The 13903-nt window shown below is 39.4% G+C and overlaps 1 protein-coding gene across 1 annotated transcript in view; it reads right to left on the bottom strand.

Annotated features, from left to right (window-relative positions):
* The window catches only part of ephb6 (eph receptor B6), a 51640-nt gene that overhangs the window by 17352 nt on the left and 20385 nt on the right, over positions 1-13903 (bottom strand). The window contains exons 3-7 of the mRNA XM_027146528.2: positions 12101-12373; positions 8469-8632; positions 7850-8145; positions 2000-2155; positions 596-867 (exon numbers count right to left, since the gene is read on the bottom strand). Coding sequence (XP_027002329.1) covers positions 596-867; positions 2000-2155; positions 7850-8145; positions 8469-8632; positions 12101-12373 — 1161 coding nt within the window. The remainder of the gene's footprint in view (positions 1-595; positions 868-1999; positions 2156-7849; positions 8146-8468; positions 8633-12100; positions 12374-13903) is intronic.

Raw genomic sequence — 13903 nt, 5'->3', positions numbered from 1 at the left:
TTTTTTTAATAAGTCTGCTTTTCTAAGAGTTTTGTGTTTTTCCACAGCACAAGCTGTTTTACACTGGACCCAATAACAATATCTGATTTTTTTTATTCTAGTTTTTCATAATGACACTAAGAAAAAAGGTAAAAAGTTTTAGTGAAACACAGCGGCACCTATTGTGTTTCTCAAAATTTAAACAGAAATAGCCCAATACAGTGAAATGGGGTGTCTGAGAACACACACACACACATACACACACACCCCATAATAATATATAACCAGGCTGATTTCTGGATAGCATTAAATAATTAATATTTTTCTGTGGCAGCAAATATGTTAGAATAATATATTATTCTGAAACATTCCATATTCAGTGTAAGTACCATGCGCTCTTTAACGTAAAGCACCACTTTTAGGCTGCACTTTACATATCAAATGTAATGAATTGGTAATGAATTCATTTTGCTTTTTATTGTGTTCTGGAAATACTTCTATGTAATGTTCACACAAATCTTTCCTTACATTACATTTTTATACTAACCTTTGGATCATTTTTTGGTTGTTGGACTGCTCTTGAGTGTGTGAGTGCTCATGGTAATAGTCTGCTTACCTGGATGAGATAGGTGACTCGGGTAAGCAGATTGCTGAGGGTAATTTTAGTTTGTCTGAGGCCACTTTTATAAGGAGTGTAAGTGACTGAATCTCCGCACCAGGAGCAGGCACCGGGGTGAGTATATGTGGCCGAGGGGCAGATTCTGCACACCACACTATATGTCACTTCACTCCGACCCCCCAGGTCCAGAGGGGGCTTCCAGCGTAGAGATACCCCTCCTTCTGAGCTCTCGTACTCCCATGACAGAGACACAGGGGCTGAGGGTGGGGCTGGTAAGGAAACACACTCAAATTACTCAGTTTTTAACCAGTATTTCTGACTCTCTAAATGAGTGAAATATTTCTCAAGTCATTTTTGAGCAGATTTGAACTTTCTGGAGTTAGACATAAACTTGGGTAAGAGTCAAATTTTGGGAGTTAAAATTTTGGAATTTAGACTATAGACTATTTAGTTTATGAGGACCCCTAAAGCGGTGTAATATTTTGGTGTTCATGCGCTGGGTGTTGAGGTGCCTGATTCAGATCCCCCTGGTGTTGTTTGGTCTAAATCTCGTTGGCGTCCATCGGCATTATCTTGGACTTTGTTGTGAGAAAGTTAAAAGTGCCATTTTACTTTATTAAACTATTATTTTATTGTATTTAAGTAGTAGCTCAGTGTTTAAAGTGTTGGACTAGTAATCAGAAGGTTGTTAGTTTAAATCCCAGGTCCACCAAGCTACCCGTCCTGGTCCCCTAAGATGTATAAATGTAAGTCACTCTGGATGAGGGTGCCTACCAAATATTTGTGTTTTGTTTTTTTTGTAATTATTTTCACCTGAAACCACTGTAGTGTTTTAGATTGTTTGTAAGAGTGTTTCATTTACAATGAAATGGTTATTATTTAAATAAATGTTAGTTTTATCTACTGAAAAGAGCTGAAAAATCAACTCCCAGAAAAGAGTTCATATAACTTTGTGCTAGAGTATATTGGATGGTCATGCATGTAGACTCAAATGTAGTTGGAATAAACAAACAGAGAGTTTATTCCAAAGACCTGTCTCTGTTCAAACTTCACTGCTTTGGCTTCATCATTTTACAATGGTCTTCAGTAATTAATTAGAGTATTCTTAAACATTTTGTTGTTTTGTTTCTTTTTTTAGGTTGTTTCTCTCACCTGAGACTGTGTTTGCAAAGAAAGCCAACATTTCCCCCTGATTATTGGTAAATACAGTATAGCTTTTCCTGTTGCATAATATCTGGCAGTTCCTTTACCCCAGCTAGAGACCAGGATTATGATGCTGCTCTCCTCAGCCCCTAATAAGTTATTTCTGAACAGGTACTGCTTACCTAATTAGGGTTCTTCTGTTTTTTGGTCGTTGTTGGAATCTGTAAAGACATGCTGTAGTAGTCACTTGGTCCTTACCAGTGCAAGCTGTAGTGTTGGCGTCATTCGGCGCCCGGTAGTAGCCACTGCGGCACTCACAAACTTTAGAAGCCTCCATACTGGTTCTGCTATTAGCTGGACACTCGGTGCATGAAATCGAACCCAACACGGCTTTATAGAAGCCCAACTGACAGGCTAAGGAGAAAAAAGATGCAGGAATGAGTGATAAGAGGGTCAGTGTTAATGTTGCAAAGTAAAACTCAGAGGCAAAACATCAACACAAGACCTTTTTAGAATCTGAATTATAGAATCAACCACGTGTAAATAACCGTAATTTAGCATGAATTCCATATTTTCATACTGACACAGAGTCAAAGAAGCATGGACTGTGTGTGTGTGTGTGTGTGTGTGTGTGTGTGTGTGTAAGCAGATATATATGTAAAGGTGTGTACAACTCCATTGAGCTACCTGAGATCTGGCCCTTAAACCACTCACACTTTCTCTAGTCTCACGAGCAAAGCGCTGTCTAACAAGTGTAACACCTTTTCAAGTCTTCAGTAGTGTGCATGTGTCTGACTGGGACACGTCAGAGCTCAAGAAAGAGAGACAAAACAGAAGAAAGCGAGAAAGTGTTGCAATTCTCCCCAAGATAAAAGCTTTTCCTTGTTTTCACTTCTACTAAATCTGTGATTCGCTCGCAGCACCGTCGTGAGAGGTGAGAGAGGACGAAAAATAAGGTAGAGAAAGAAAGCGACAGTGAGATGTTTTCTATCTTTTATGCTGTTGGAACTCATTATGTGATTTTCCCAGAGCTTTGACAAAGAAGGTACCAAAAAATGTCCTGGTTTCATTTACTCATCATTTACTAATCACTGCTCCTCATATCCTCCTTCTCAGCATTTTCCCCCTTATCTGTAATATGATAAATTCAGGAACAACAAAGGAGACGTGTTCGAAAATATGTTTTCTTCTCATCTGTGCAACATTTTGGACACAGAGACTGTTTACTATTTGTCAGTCATCGTGATGTAATGCACGTTAGTTATAGGCTTAGAAATTCTTCACTTGACTGAACAACTTACTGTACGTACTGTAAGTTGATGTCAAATTGCTCACAGCATCTTAGGATAGTAAAAGGAAATAGGACGGATGAGGGCGAATAGATCAAAGCAACAAGAGAGATGCTTGTGTTTATTGTAGTTTGGATTTCCCTGTGATATTTATATTAAAAATAAGAAGAAAATTGTCATTTCGACAAGAGGGGATAGATTTTGGAGAAAATAAATGCAAACAGGAAAAAGAGAGAGACATCAGTGGAGTGTGTAATCTGCCGTTGACATTGTACTTGGTATTTAGATCACTGACCCATTTTCTTCTCTCTCTCTCTCTCTCTCTCTCTCTCTCTCTCTCTCTCTCTCTCTCTCTCTCTCTCATTTTATTTTGCTCGCAGCGCTACATACTGACAGAAACATGCAGGCACAACAACATACACACTTCCTCATGCCTGCCCTGCATCAAAAGACGAAAAGCAGCTCCCCCAAAAAAAAACAGAAGCTCACTTTCAAACTCATTTGTGCACAAAGACACAAATCAACAGTAGGTTTCGTCTTCTGATTTTATTTTTCTTTGTTGTCATGCTCTTTTAGCTCATCAGCCTTAAACAGAAAGACTCTTAGAGGATTTTCCCACATTACCAGAGGTTCAGGGTATATTGTCTACACATGGCTGACAGAAAACATCACAGCACAACATCAAACACACTTATCTGAGACTACAAAATTAATTTGTACTGAAACCAGGACAAACAGCAGTGCAACCAATTTGAACTTAACCCTTGGTTAACGTTTTAAATACACAATGCCATGCAGCTAGGGAAAGCACAAAGCAACTAAATCCAGTTTTGTTAAAAAGGCAGAATTTACAGGACCTAAATGTGATGTATGAATAATGACTATATTGCTGAAGATGCTGCTTTAGTTATACATTTAAATAGTCAGATGCCCTAACAGTTTAAACTTAATAATAAGCAGATGTAAAATAAATAAATAAATAAAGCATTGCTCTCTCTCTCTCTCTCTCTCTCTCTCTCTCTCTCTCTCTCTCTCTCTCTCTCTCTCTCTCTCTCTCTCTCTCTGCTCTCGTAGTCAAAAAGTCAGAGATTTATATATATATATATATATATATATATATATATATATATATATATATATATATAAATTTCTGACTTTTGATAAGGAGAATGAACATGAACATTTGATGAACATTTTTATTTTTTTTTGTATTGTCAGCTTCAATAGAGGGAAAAAAGAAAGGGTGCTGAAGGGATGACAGTTTGTATCTGCTGTAATGTTGTAACGTGTTAACATGCGCTAACCTGTTTCCATGGGTGTAGACTTTGTTTGAACATTCAGCGATTGTTTCATTGAAATAAATTACACAGAGCGTAATGACAGGGCAAATGAACACATACTGCAACTCATTTGAACTTATACACATCATTTATTGTGAGATTTTAACATGCCAATGTAGTGCAGGCAAGAGAAAGGGATTTTTTTTTTTTTGCAAGGAAAACATAAAGTCAGCTCTCCTATGCACAACATCCAATGAGAACAACCTTGCTGTTGTTGATAATAATGGGTTTACTCTAACTTGATACTGTATATTGATACTTATGAAATAAGTTGATTTGATAATGAAATAGCCAGCTAGCTACAATATATTGCATCGCTTCACCAGTGTTTGTGTGTGTGTGTGTGTGTGTGTGTGTGTGTGTGTGTGTGTGTGTGTGTGTATCTGTATATGTGTGTTTAAATATAAAAAGTTTAAAATACAAAAATCTCTCTAACCAACAATGCAAACCAGTCTTCTGAGCAGTGTATCTCTTCCTCTTCAAACCGTTGATCTGCTCTCGTGGTCAAACGGCACTAATCAGCTGCAGTGTTGGGAGGCAATATTTGGCCGTTACTGACTTACACAACAGAAGGTCAATTTTGTATTTTTATTTTTTATATTTATTTTGACAAACTCACAATCTGTTCAGAACACCAGTAATGTTACAAAATAAATGACTTCTACATGTTGGCTATGATTGCTAATGCTGATTATTGGAGGCTTTATCCGCCCCAACACACACACACACACCCAAACACACGCACACCACAGAAACTATGCCCCTGTTCGTGTCATAGATATAAAAGAAATAAATGACTATTGTACTAAAAAAGCACACAGTATTATTTCTTTCTTAATCTTTTATTGCTATGCAACAGAGGGTTATATTTTCATTAGAGCAAGTTGGCTGCTGTACATTGCTCTTTATTTACTCTTTCTACAGTTCTGTATATCTATTCACTAGCTTTACAACAAATCCCAGCATCTAGCAGACTGAGCTGGACAATGATTGCATGACTTAAACCAAAACAATGAAGGCTAACCTGGATTCAGAATCCAGAAACAAGCTGAAACAATATAAGGAAAGTAAAGTAGTTCAAATTCTCTATAGATATTCTGCTCATTTAGAGTCAGGTTCCATCAATGGGACTATTAAGATTGTTATGTTTATTCATTGAGGGGAGCAAGAGTTTTTTTTTTTTTGTGTGTGTGTGTGTGTGTGTGTGTGTGTGTGTGTGTGTGTGTGTGTGTGTGTGTGTGTGTATTCTCGGAACTGTCCTTACTGTGTGAATGTGTGTGCCTTGCAATTAGTTTGCACCCTGTCCAGTTTGCCCCCTGCCTTGTGCTCTAAGTCCCCTGGGATAGACTCCATCCTCCCCACAAACCTGTGTTTAACACTTAAGAAATCGGATGGATGGATAAATTCATATTCATTGTGCACTTTGTTAAAAGCACATTATATTATATCACCTAACGGAAGCTGAACAGAGAACATGTTTTATAATTTATCACAAGAATAATGTGGAAATCTATATGATATGATTCACTGTGATTATATATGGTGTTTCTGTGCACAGTGTCGAGCAGGGCTAAATTATCAGAGGAAAACAGAGAGATAGTATGTGTGTGTCCAGTCTACCCAAATGTGCCTCAGTGTGTTTTTTGAATGCATGCCCAACATGTAATCATTTGATCCACAAAAATTGTGATTGAACATAAATGAGAGAGAGAGCACTAGAGAGAGAGCACTAGAGAGAGAGAGAGAGACAGAGAGAGAGACAGAGAGAGAGAGAGAGACAGAGAGAGACAGACATGCTGAAACATTTAGAAAAGTTGGTATTTGATTAAATGTCAAGAAAATATGCAACTTATGATTTATAGTTGCAGAACACTGTTCATATTAGTGTTCCTCCTGTTTGGACTGATGGGCAAACGTTTCTGCTCCCTCGACATGGAACAGCTTGTAGAGGTAACATTTCAGGCCCTTGTTACTCACTGTGAATTTAATGACATGTTGACTTTTCACACCTTAAAATATCCTCCAGTTTAAACCAGGCACAACCTCGGTCTTTCCCATTCCTTTTATCAATCTTTGTCGAGGGTTTATGCAAACTTAAGTCTTGCATCATTAACTTGTGTCCACTCACTCTACTGTATGTCGGACCCCTTCCCCTGCACTTTCTGTCACTTGTTCACAGTCGAGTGGCCAATACATCAATGTGACCTAAATGTGTCACGCCCTGCTCTTTTCCTCTGCTCTCTCACTCTCTCTTCTTTCCTCTTCTCTTTAAGATATGTTCTTCTCTGATTTCATGCCATCTTCCCTGGAATTAAGCTCCGCCCTCTGTTGCTGGACTTGTTGCTGCTTCTCCTTCATTTAATCTCAGGAGCGTTCTCTCTCTCTCTCTCTCTCTCTCTCTCTCTCTCTCTCTCTCTCTCTCTCTCTCTCACACACACTCTCCCCCTCACTTTCTCTCTCTAGTATACCACACAAAACATCACTTTGTGAACACTCACGTCAGCTGCCTCCACCACACACAAATTCTATACTCACACTCAGTAAAAGCCAATAACTCACATGGGTATTGTGCTGTGACACAAAAATGTACAGGTTGCCACACAGACACACAAACAGTGCAGTGAGACACACATTTACAGACTGGCACATGCACTCACAGATACACACAGCATAAAAGAACACTGCGTACTGCAGATGGTCTCCTTTGTCCGTGAACAAATCTGTGCAACTGACCCCCCATCCCACATATACACACACACACACACGCGCGCTGTCCACTGTAATAACACACACCAACACAGACATACACACCATCTTCTGTCCATCAAGCCGAGATTATAATTACAGTGACAGTAGGGCACATGGACTATTGATTCAGAGCCACACTGACACAACGAAGACATACAGTAAGCTTACAGTCTATTGATGCAGGTAAAAGTACACAGTTAGGGTTAAGAGTAATATTGTCATAATATGTATACTGTAATAGTTTAAAAAGTTGGGGATATGTAATGCTCTTGTGGTTACCTTGATTTGGTTTGGTTTGTCCTTCTGAATGAATTAGTGTTTTGTATATAAATCAGTTTTATCCTGTTTTTATTAGATGGATTTTTGTGTCCACGTGATTGGTCTTGTTCAGAGACATGAAAACCACAGATGGATGTTGTTGGCCCTGGAGATTGGTTGGTTCAGTGATTGTACAGACAGGCATATCTTACAGGCAGTGATGGTTCAGTGGTTATGGTTCTATGCTATAAATTCTGTTAATACTATGAGCTTAGAATCCTGTGTTGACTGAAATTCACTGATTCCACCATTCATCCATTACTCTCAGATGTGCACTCGGAATGAATGATATAAATCACTTTGGATAAAAGCATCTTCCATATAAATGAATGTACATGTAAATAGTCCCACAACATAGACATAATGATTTTGACATTGGGCTAATAATCTCAGTAAAGCATTATTAAACTCACCAAGACAGGCAGAGCCATTGTGATTTGGTTCATATCCTGCGTCACATGTGCAGCTTCCTACAGGCACCATCCATTCACCTTCTGCATTACAGTGCATTCGGGGAGACGTCCCACCCTGTGATTGGCTGTGAGGTACACAAGTCCCAGTCACTGACACCAGAGCTGAAGGCTCCGCCCCTGAGGGTGTGGCCACATAGGAGGCCAGGTACAATGTTGTTGCTGGACAGCGGCGATAAAATATGGACACACCCATAAGTGACACACATGCTCCACTGTCTACTATAGCCAGCACAAATCTGAGAGACAGACAGAGAAAAAGAAAGAGGGATGAAAGAAGGTGGAAAATGTCATGCACTGCATGCTCAGCTGTCATCCAGAGCTGAAGAAAACAAGGTTGTCTGCTTTCTCTCCATCCAGACTTTCATTCCTGCAAATATTAGCACTGGAACACATTGATATTTACTCAGCTGAATTGCTTTGGCTTTGCAGGCTAACAGAGCCAGCTGAACCATACAGAGTTTAATTTCATCTCGGAACAGTGATCCATCACATATCAACATTGGACCACGCAGTGGTATGAAGGTGACCGTGAAAAGATCAAAAGGAATTTCCATAGTACCCGCGACGTGTCAGGGGGCCAAAGCTTCGCGTCTTGACGTTGATGCGGCGCATCCGGTCTGGTTTGTACTGGTGAGGAAGACTCGGTTCTACACGGCTAAAACTCTTGTCCGCTGCAATGGTGTCAATCTTCATCCAACCCTCTCTGGTCTCACCACTGGAAGGCTAAAGAAAGACAGAGAGAGTGTGTTTGTGTGAGTGTGTGTGTGTGTGTGTGTGTGGGGGGGGGGGTACAAGACTAGGTTTAAGCTGCAGTTTGGAAAAATGCAAGTCTTAAAATGTTCAATCATTCACATCCAGTAACTGCTTCATTGTGGTCAGGGTTGTGGTTGATCTGAAGCCTAGGCCAAGAACACTGGACAAGAGTAGAAATTACACCTTGGACTGTGTTTCTCTCATGTCAAGCTACAAAGGTCTCTTCTGAAATACCACTGATCCTGACCCTCTTTTCTGCTCTCTGGACCTGCCTTAATTCATCCTTATGACCTACTCCTGGTTGGACATCTTAACACTCGGAGGCCGCTCGCTGCTGCTGAGGATGGCCTCATATGGATTGTCTCAAGATACATGGGTTTACTGTGGCTAGAACCACTTAGAAATGTTTAAATTTGAAGTGTTTCAGTTTTCTTAGTTCTGTTGTTGGTGTTGGACTGTGTGTGCATGTAGATTGGATTCGGTTCTGCCAACTCAACTGCAGTTCTGAAACTACTAATGTAGATTTAAGGCTATTTTGTTTAATAAAACAATATTTTTCACTAGCAATATAGCCATGTTGTTCCTGTTAATGAATTGGTGCAGAAAAGAATATTATAAAGTCTACAGTGCAGCACCTGAGATTAGCACATAAATGTGTTAACTGCATTAGCTGATCCTGAGAAAACAAGAATAGAATGCATACAAACATAATATTTGGAGAGTGTATTAAAGGTATCGTGGGATGTGCCGAAATAAAAGTGAGAGAATTCTGCATCTCAGTATAGGGGTCCAACTCCCTGATTATCACTTAATGAAAATAAAAGACAAAAATACCATGTTAATGTTCAGAGACTAATTCCACAGAATGAGACAATGAAGGTGAACAAGTAGATTTGGAAGTTCAGCAAACATAGACTGTCTATTGTTAGTTCTGTAGCTTTCTTTTGCTCTGGACCTGGCATAAACTCTTGGTCAATACCCTATACACCATGTTAGTCCTTTCACAATTCATTGGAGAACACACTAGCAAACTGGCTCAAATCAAATGGCAGACAAATACACCTTAGATTGCAGTGCAGATCGGAACAAGAAAACCTTCACCACTACTTGAAATCTGAATTTAATTGCATAATGGGATCGTTAAATAGGAAGTTTTTGGCTTAAAACATTAATAGCAGTGCATAAGTCAGTGTTCTAGTGTTGCATTTGTAGTATAATTAAATAATACATTTCACTTAGTAATTATATAACTAGCAATTTAGTTATATTTTAGTAATCAAATATATATTTTTCGGACATCTAGGGGATGTTCAATCCACCTCCTCGGTGCCAGAACAGAAAAGAGTCTATCTGTATACAGTACCTACTTGTTACCCAGTCATTTCATTTTTCCACACATTTGCTAGTTTTCTGTGATTTGCACAACAGCTCATAAGAAGAACAAAGCCTGTAACATGTTTATTTTGAGACATATCAGATCAGCCTCTATATTGTTTGTAGACAAGTACTGAAACCTGGCCTCAGATGACAATGCTGTTGTTGGACTCAAAGTTCATCAGAATTTTAGCCAAACTGTCAGAATGTAACTTTAGCTTGAAGACGTATCTGATTAAGATAGCCATGTTTAATATTTTGTCAGTAAATTTGTCAGATTTTGATCATTCAGGAGTCTGAGGTTTGGGTCTTCTACAACTTCCATTATGCGATTATGTTGGTTTATTTTGGGTTTATGTCCTGCACTTTTGTATACAATGCATAGTGATTTTATTGCTGTTTCAACCCCTGTCCAGCCATTACTATTAATATGTTGTCTGATGGTGTTCACCTGTTCAGTGTTTAGTTCTTGTTTAGTTGATCTATTTCTCTTTGTTAAGTTATGGATCTCTCATGCATTAGGTCCATGTGCAATATATCTTGGTTTTAGCTGTCACTTGGTTCACTGCTTTAAATATTCTGGCTTGTTAGTCTCCAGCATGGTGCAATAGTAAAGCGTACACCTCGTTCGTACTCTCAATCAACTGACAATGCCATAGCTTTCCATGGCCGTGAGCCGAGAAAGCGAAATTAGTTTCGCTTTCAGGTTGAGAGGGATGACATACTTTCTATTTCCTGTCAATAAAAGCGAGCTCAGAAATCTGTGAGCTCATTAATGTAGAATAGGACAGATAAACCTTTCCTCTGTATGTGTTACACTGCCCTGTGATGCAGCATAAGCAGCAGTTAAAAAAAGATTTTAAAGGTTGCCTTCATGTCTCAGAGGAAGCATGTGCCTGCTCTGCCCTCCCTGGTTGGTAAATGGCTTGTGATGGTTATGATTTATAGTGGGTAGGAATTAGGAAAAAACAATAGAAAAGAAAATCACTTGCATGTTACTAAGTGGTAAGTCACTAAGTGGTAAAGCATTTCAGATACCAATTTTCAGTCTCCCCTAAGTATAAGAAGAGAGAAAAGAGGGACAATCTCAGCTAAACTGTCCCCTAGGTAATGTGTAACAAGAAATCAAGTTCATACAATATTACAAACAACAGAAAAGCATGGAGATGAAACTATCCAGACAACAACCCCCATTTGGAGCACTCTTATTCTTGGCTGTAACTCACACAAAAAGACTCTACGCCAGGCTGAGAGTTGTTTTATGTCAGTGTGTGTGGGAGTGCTGAACAAGATGCCAAAAACAACACGTTTTCAAATACTCAGAGATGCCAGTTTTAGCCACAGAATAATGAAAAAGAAACGAATGTTAGGAAGCACTCAATTAAACAACTGCCCATTTTTTTTTAGGAACAGCCACCAAAAAAAGTGCACTTTGTTCTTAGCCTAGCAGTAACACTGAGGTGTTTAACATTCCTGGTGTTTGTAATGGTGCCACATATACTAAGATGTCATTGCCATGTTAGTGTCACAACTGTGCTGTCAATGGATAACCACCCACTGGTGGTCCTGAAGTGTTCCTGTAGTGGTCCTTTCTCTATGATGGATGGAATAGAGAGGTGTGGCTGATAAACTAAACACAGCTATAAAAAAAAAACACAACACATCGGATAGTCACTGACAAAATGCACTTAATTTTAAGTATAGCTGATTTAATATCAGATTTAGATTACACAAATTTTTGCATTATACTGTATATCATTTTCTGTCTGACAAAGCAAGATGGACTTTTGTCTCTGGTAAGTATTGTGTTTTGGGTGAAAAATAAATGGGCTTTCAATTTAAAATCATTACCTCTCCTTCTTCCAACTGTGTTAATTCGGAAACGAAGTGTCTTATAAAATGGCAATTGATTGTGTGTGAGTGTGCATTCAGTCTACTAAAGCCTGAGGTTCATTATCTGATGATGCATAACAAGCTTCTCTGTGGCAAATCCAATAACCCCATGTGACATTGACTTATCAGCATTCATCTCGATTTATACACATAATGTTGAAGACATCCCACCTCTGCGCTCCAGGTCCTCTCCAGCTCTTTCTGAGAGTCAGCCTGCCTGTAGTAAAGCGTGAGCGTCTCCCTGCAGGTCGGTGAGGGTGAGCGTAGACTGGTGCAGTCACGTACGGAAAAGTGCAACGTGACGAAGATCCGAGGAGCCGAATGGCTGTACAGGAAGGGCGTGGCCAACCAGTTGTCATGGAGGCGCTGGTTTTGATTGACGTTGCATACCTCAAAGGTGCGGATAAGCTTTCCCTTGTCGTCAAGCACACTCACTTCATCCCACTAAAAACAGGAATGGATGGTTTGAAAAATGAGTGTAATATTGTATTCATTAAAATATTACAGGGATCTGTTTTTGTACAAGAGCAAGTGTAACTTGATGCTATAATGCTAGTGTATCACTAATATGGTTGGAAGTCATTTTTTTCCAAGTTTCTGTTTAGCTGCAATGTTCAGGGTAAGAATGAACGTGTCTCATTTTCAATCTTGATTTCTGGTTATTTTCTACACACAAAAAAACAAGTGGCTTCATCTCATCATCTCATTCATTTTCTACCGCTTATCCGAACTTCTCGGGTCACGGGGAGCCTGTGCCTATCCCAGGCATCATCGGGCATCGAGGCAGGATACACCCTGGACGGAGTGCCAACCCATCGCAGGGCACACACACTCTCATTCACTCACGCAATCACACACTACGGACAATTTTCCAGAGATGCCAATCAACTTACCATGCATGTCTTTGGACCGGGGGGGAAACCGGAGTACCCGGAGGAAACCCCCGAGGCACGGGGAGAACATGCAAACTCCGCACACACAAAGCGGAGGCGGGAATCGAACCCCGACCCTGGAGGTGTGAGGCGAATGTGCTACCCACTAAGCCACCGTGCCCCCCCTCATCATCTCATATGACATCTTATTAAATGCGAATAGTGAGATTAGAAAATTAAAAGAAGATTACTAAATCTTGGAAGAAAACAACAGAGATCATTGGGCTTCTGATGAGTCAATGTACTATGTAGCTAGTAGAGTTAGCTTGCTTCATGATCTGTTAATAAAGCTACTGCAAGCCAAAGATGTAATGAAAAATCAAACATTATATGTTTAATTTATATTGTATAAACAAAAAGATAATTGCCTTATTTTTGGTATAATTCTTGAATATTATCAGTATTTATTTTATTTATTTATTTATTTATTTATTTTATTTCACCCATTGCTCCGTGGTTCAGTCCTGATGCTCACATGACCATTGTAGGAACTTTTGGCAGTATACAGTTTTAGCCCCATACACAACAAGCTGAAATGCACTGGGTATTCTGACACTTTTTTTTTTTCCATAACCAGCATCAAAATATTCAGCCATTTGTTTTACAGTAGCTTCCTCTGTAGGATTGGACAAGACGGGCTAGCCTTCACTTCCAAAGTGTCCATGTCCGTGTACTAACCACTGTACACCAGGAACACCTCACAACACCTGCTCCTTTAGAGATGCTCTGACCCAGTGGTCTAGACATCACAATGTGGCCCTTGTCAGAGTCACTCAGGTTCTTACAAATGTCCATTTTTCCAGCTTATAACACATCAACTTTGAGAAATGACTATTCGATTGTTACCTAATGTATTTCACCTCTTGACAAGTGCCATTGAGATAATCAGTGTATTCAGAGTACCTGCCAGTGGCTTTAAGATTATGGCTGATTGTTGTAAATCATTAACATGTAGTCCTAGAGGCTCATACATGAGAATGCATCTGTAAAATTGCATGAGAGATCAAAGACACATTTCTTGGTGTTGTTGTTGTTATTTATT

The sequence above is a fragment of the Tachysurus fulvidraco genome, chromosome 3 (assembly GCF_022655615.1).
Source record: "Tachysurus fulvidraco isolate hzauxx_2018 chromosome 3, HZAU_PFXX_2.0, whole genome shotgun sequence".
Taxonomy (NCBI): Eukaryota; Metazoa; Chordata; class Actinopteri; order Siluriformes; family Bagridae; genus Tachysurus; species Tachysurus fulvidraco.
The sequence above is the reverse complement of the archived record's forward strand: the minus strand, read 5'-3'. Positions and strand labels throughout refer to the sequence as shown.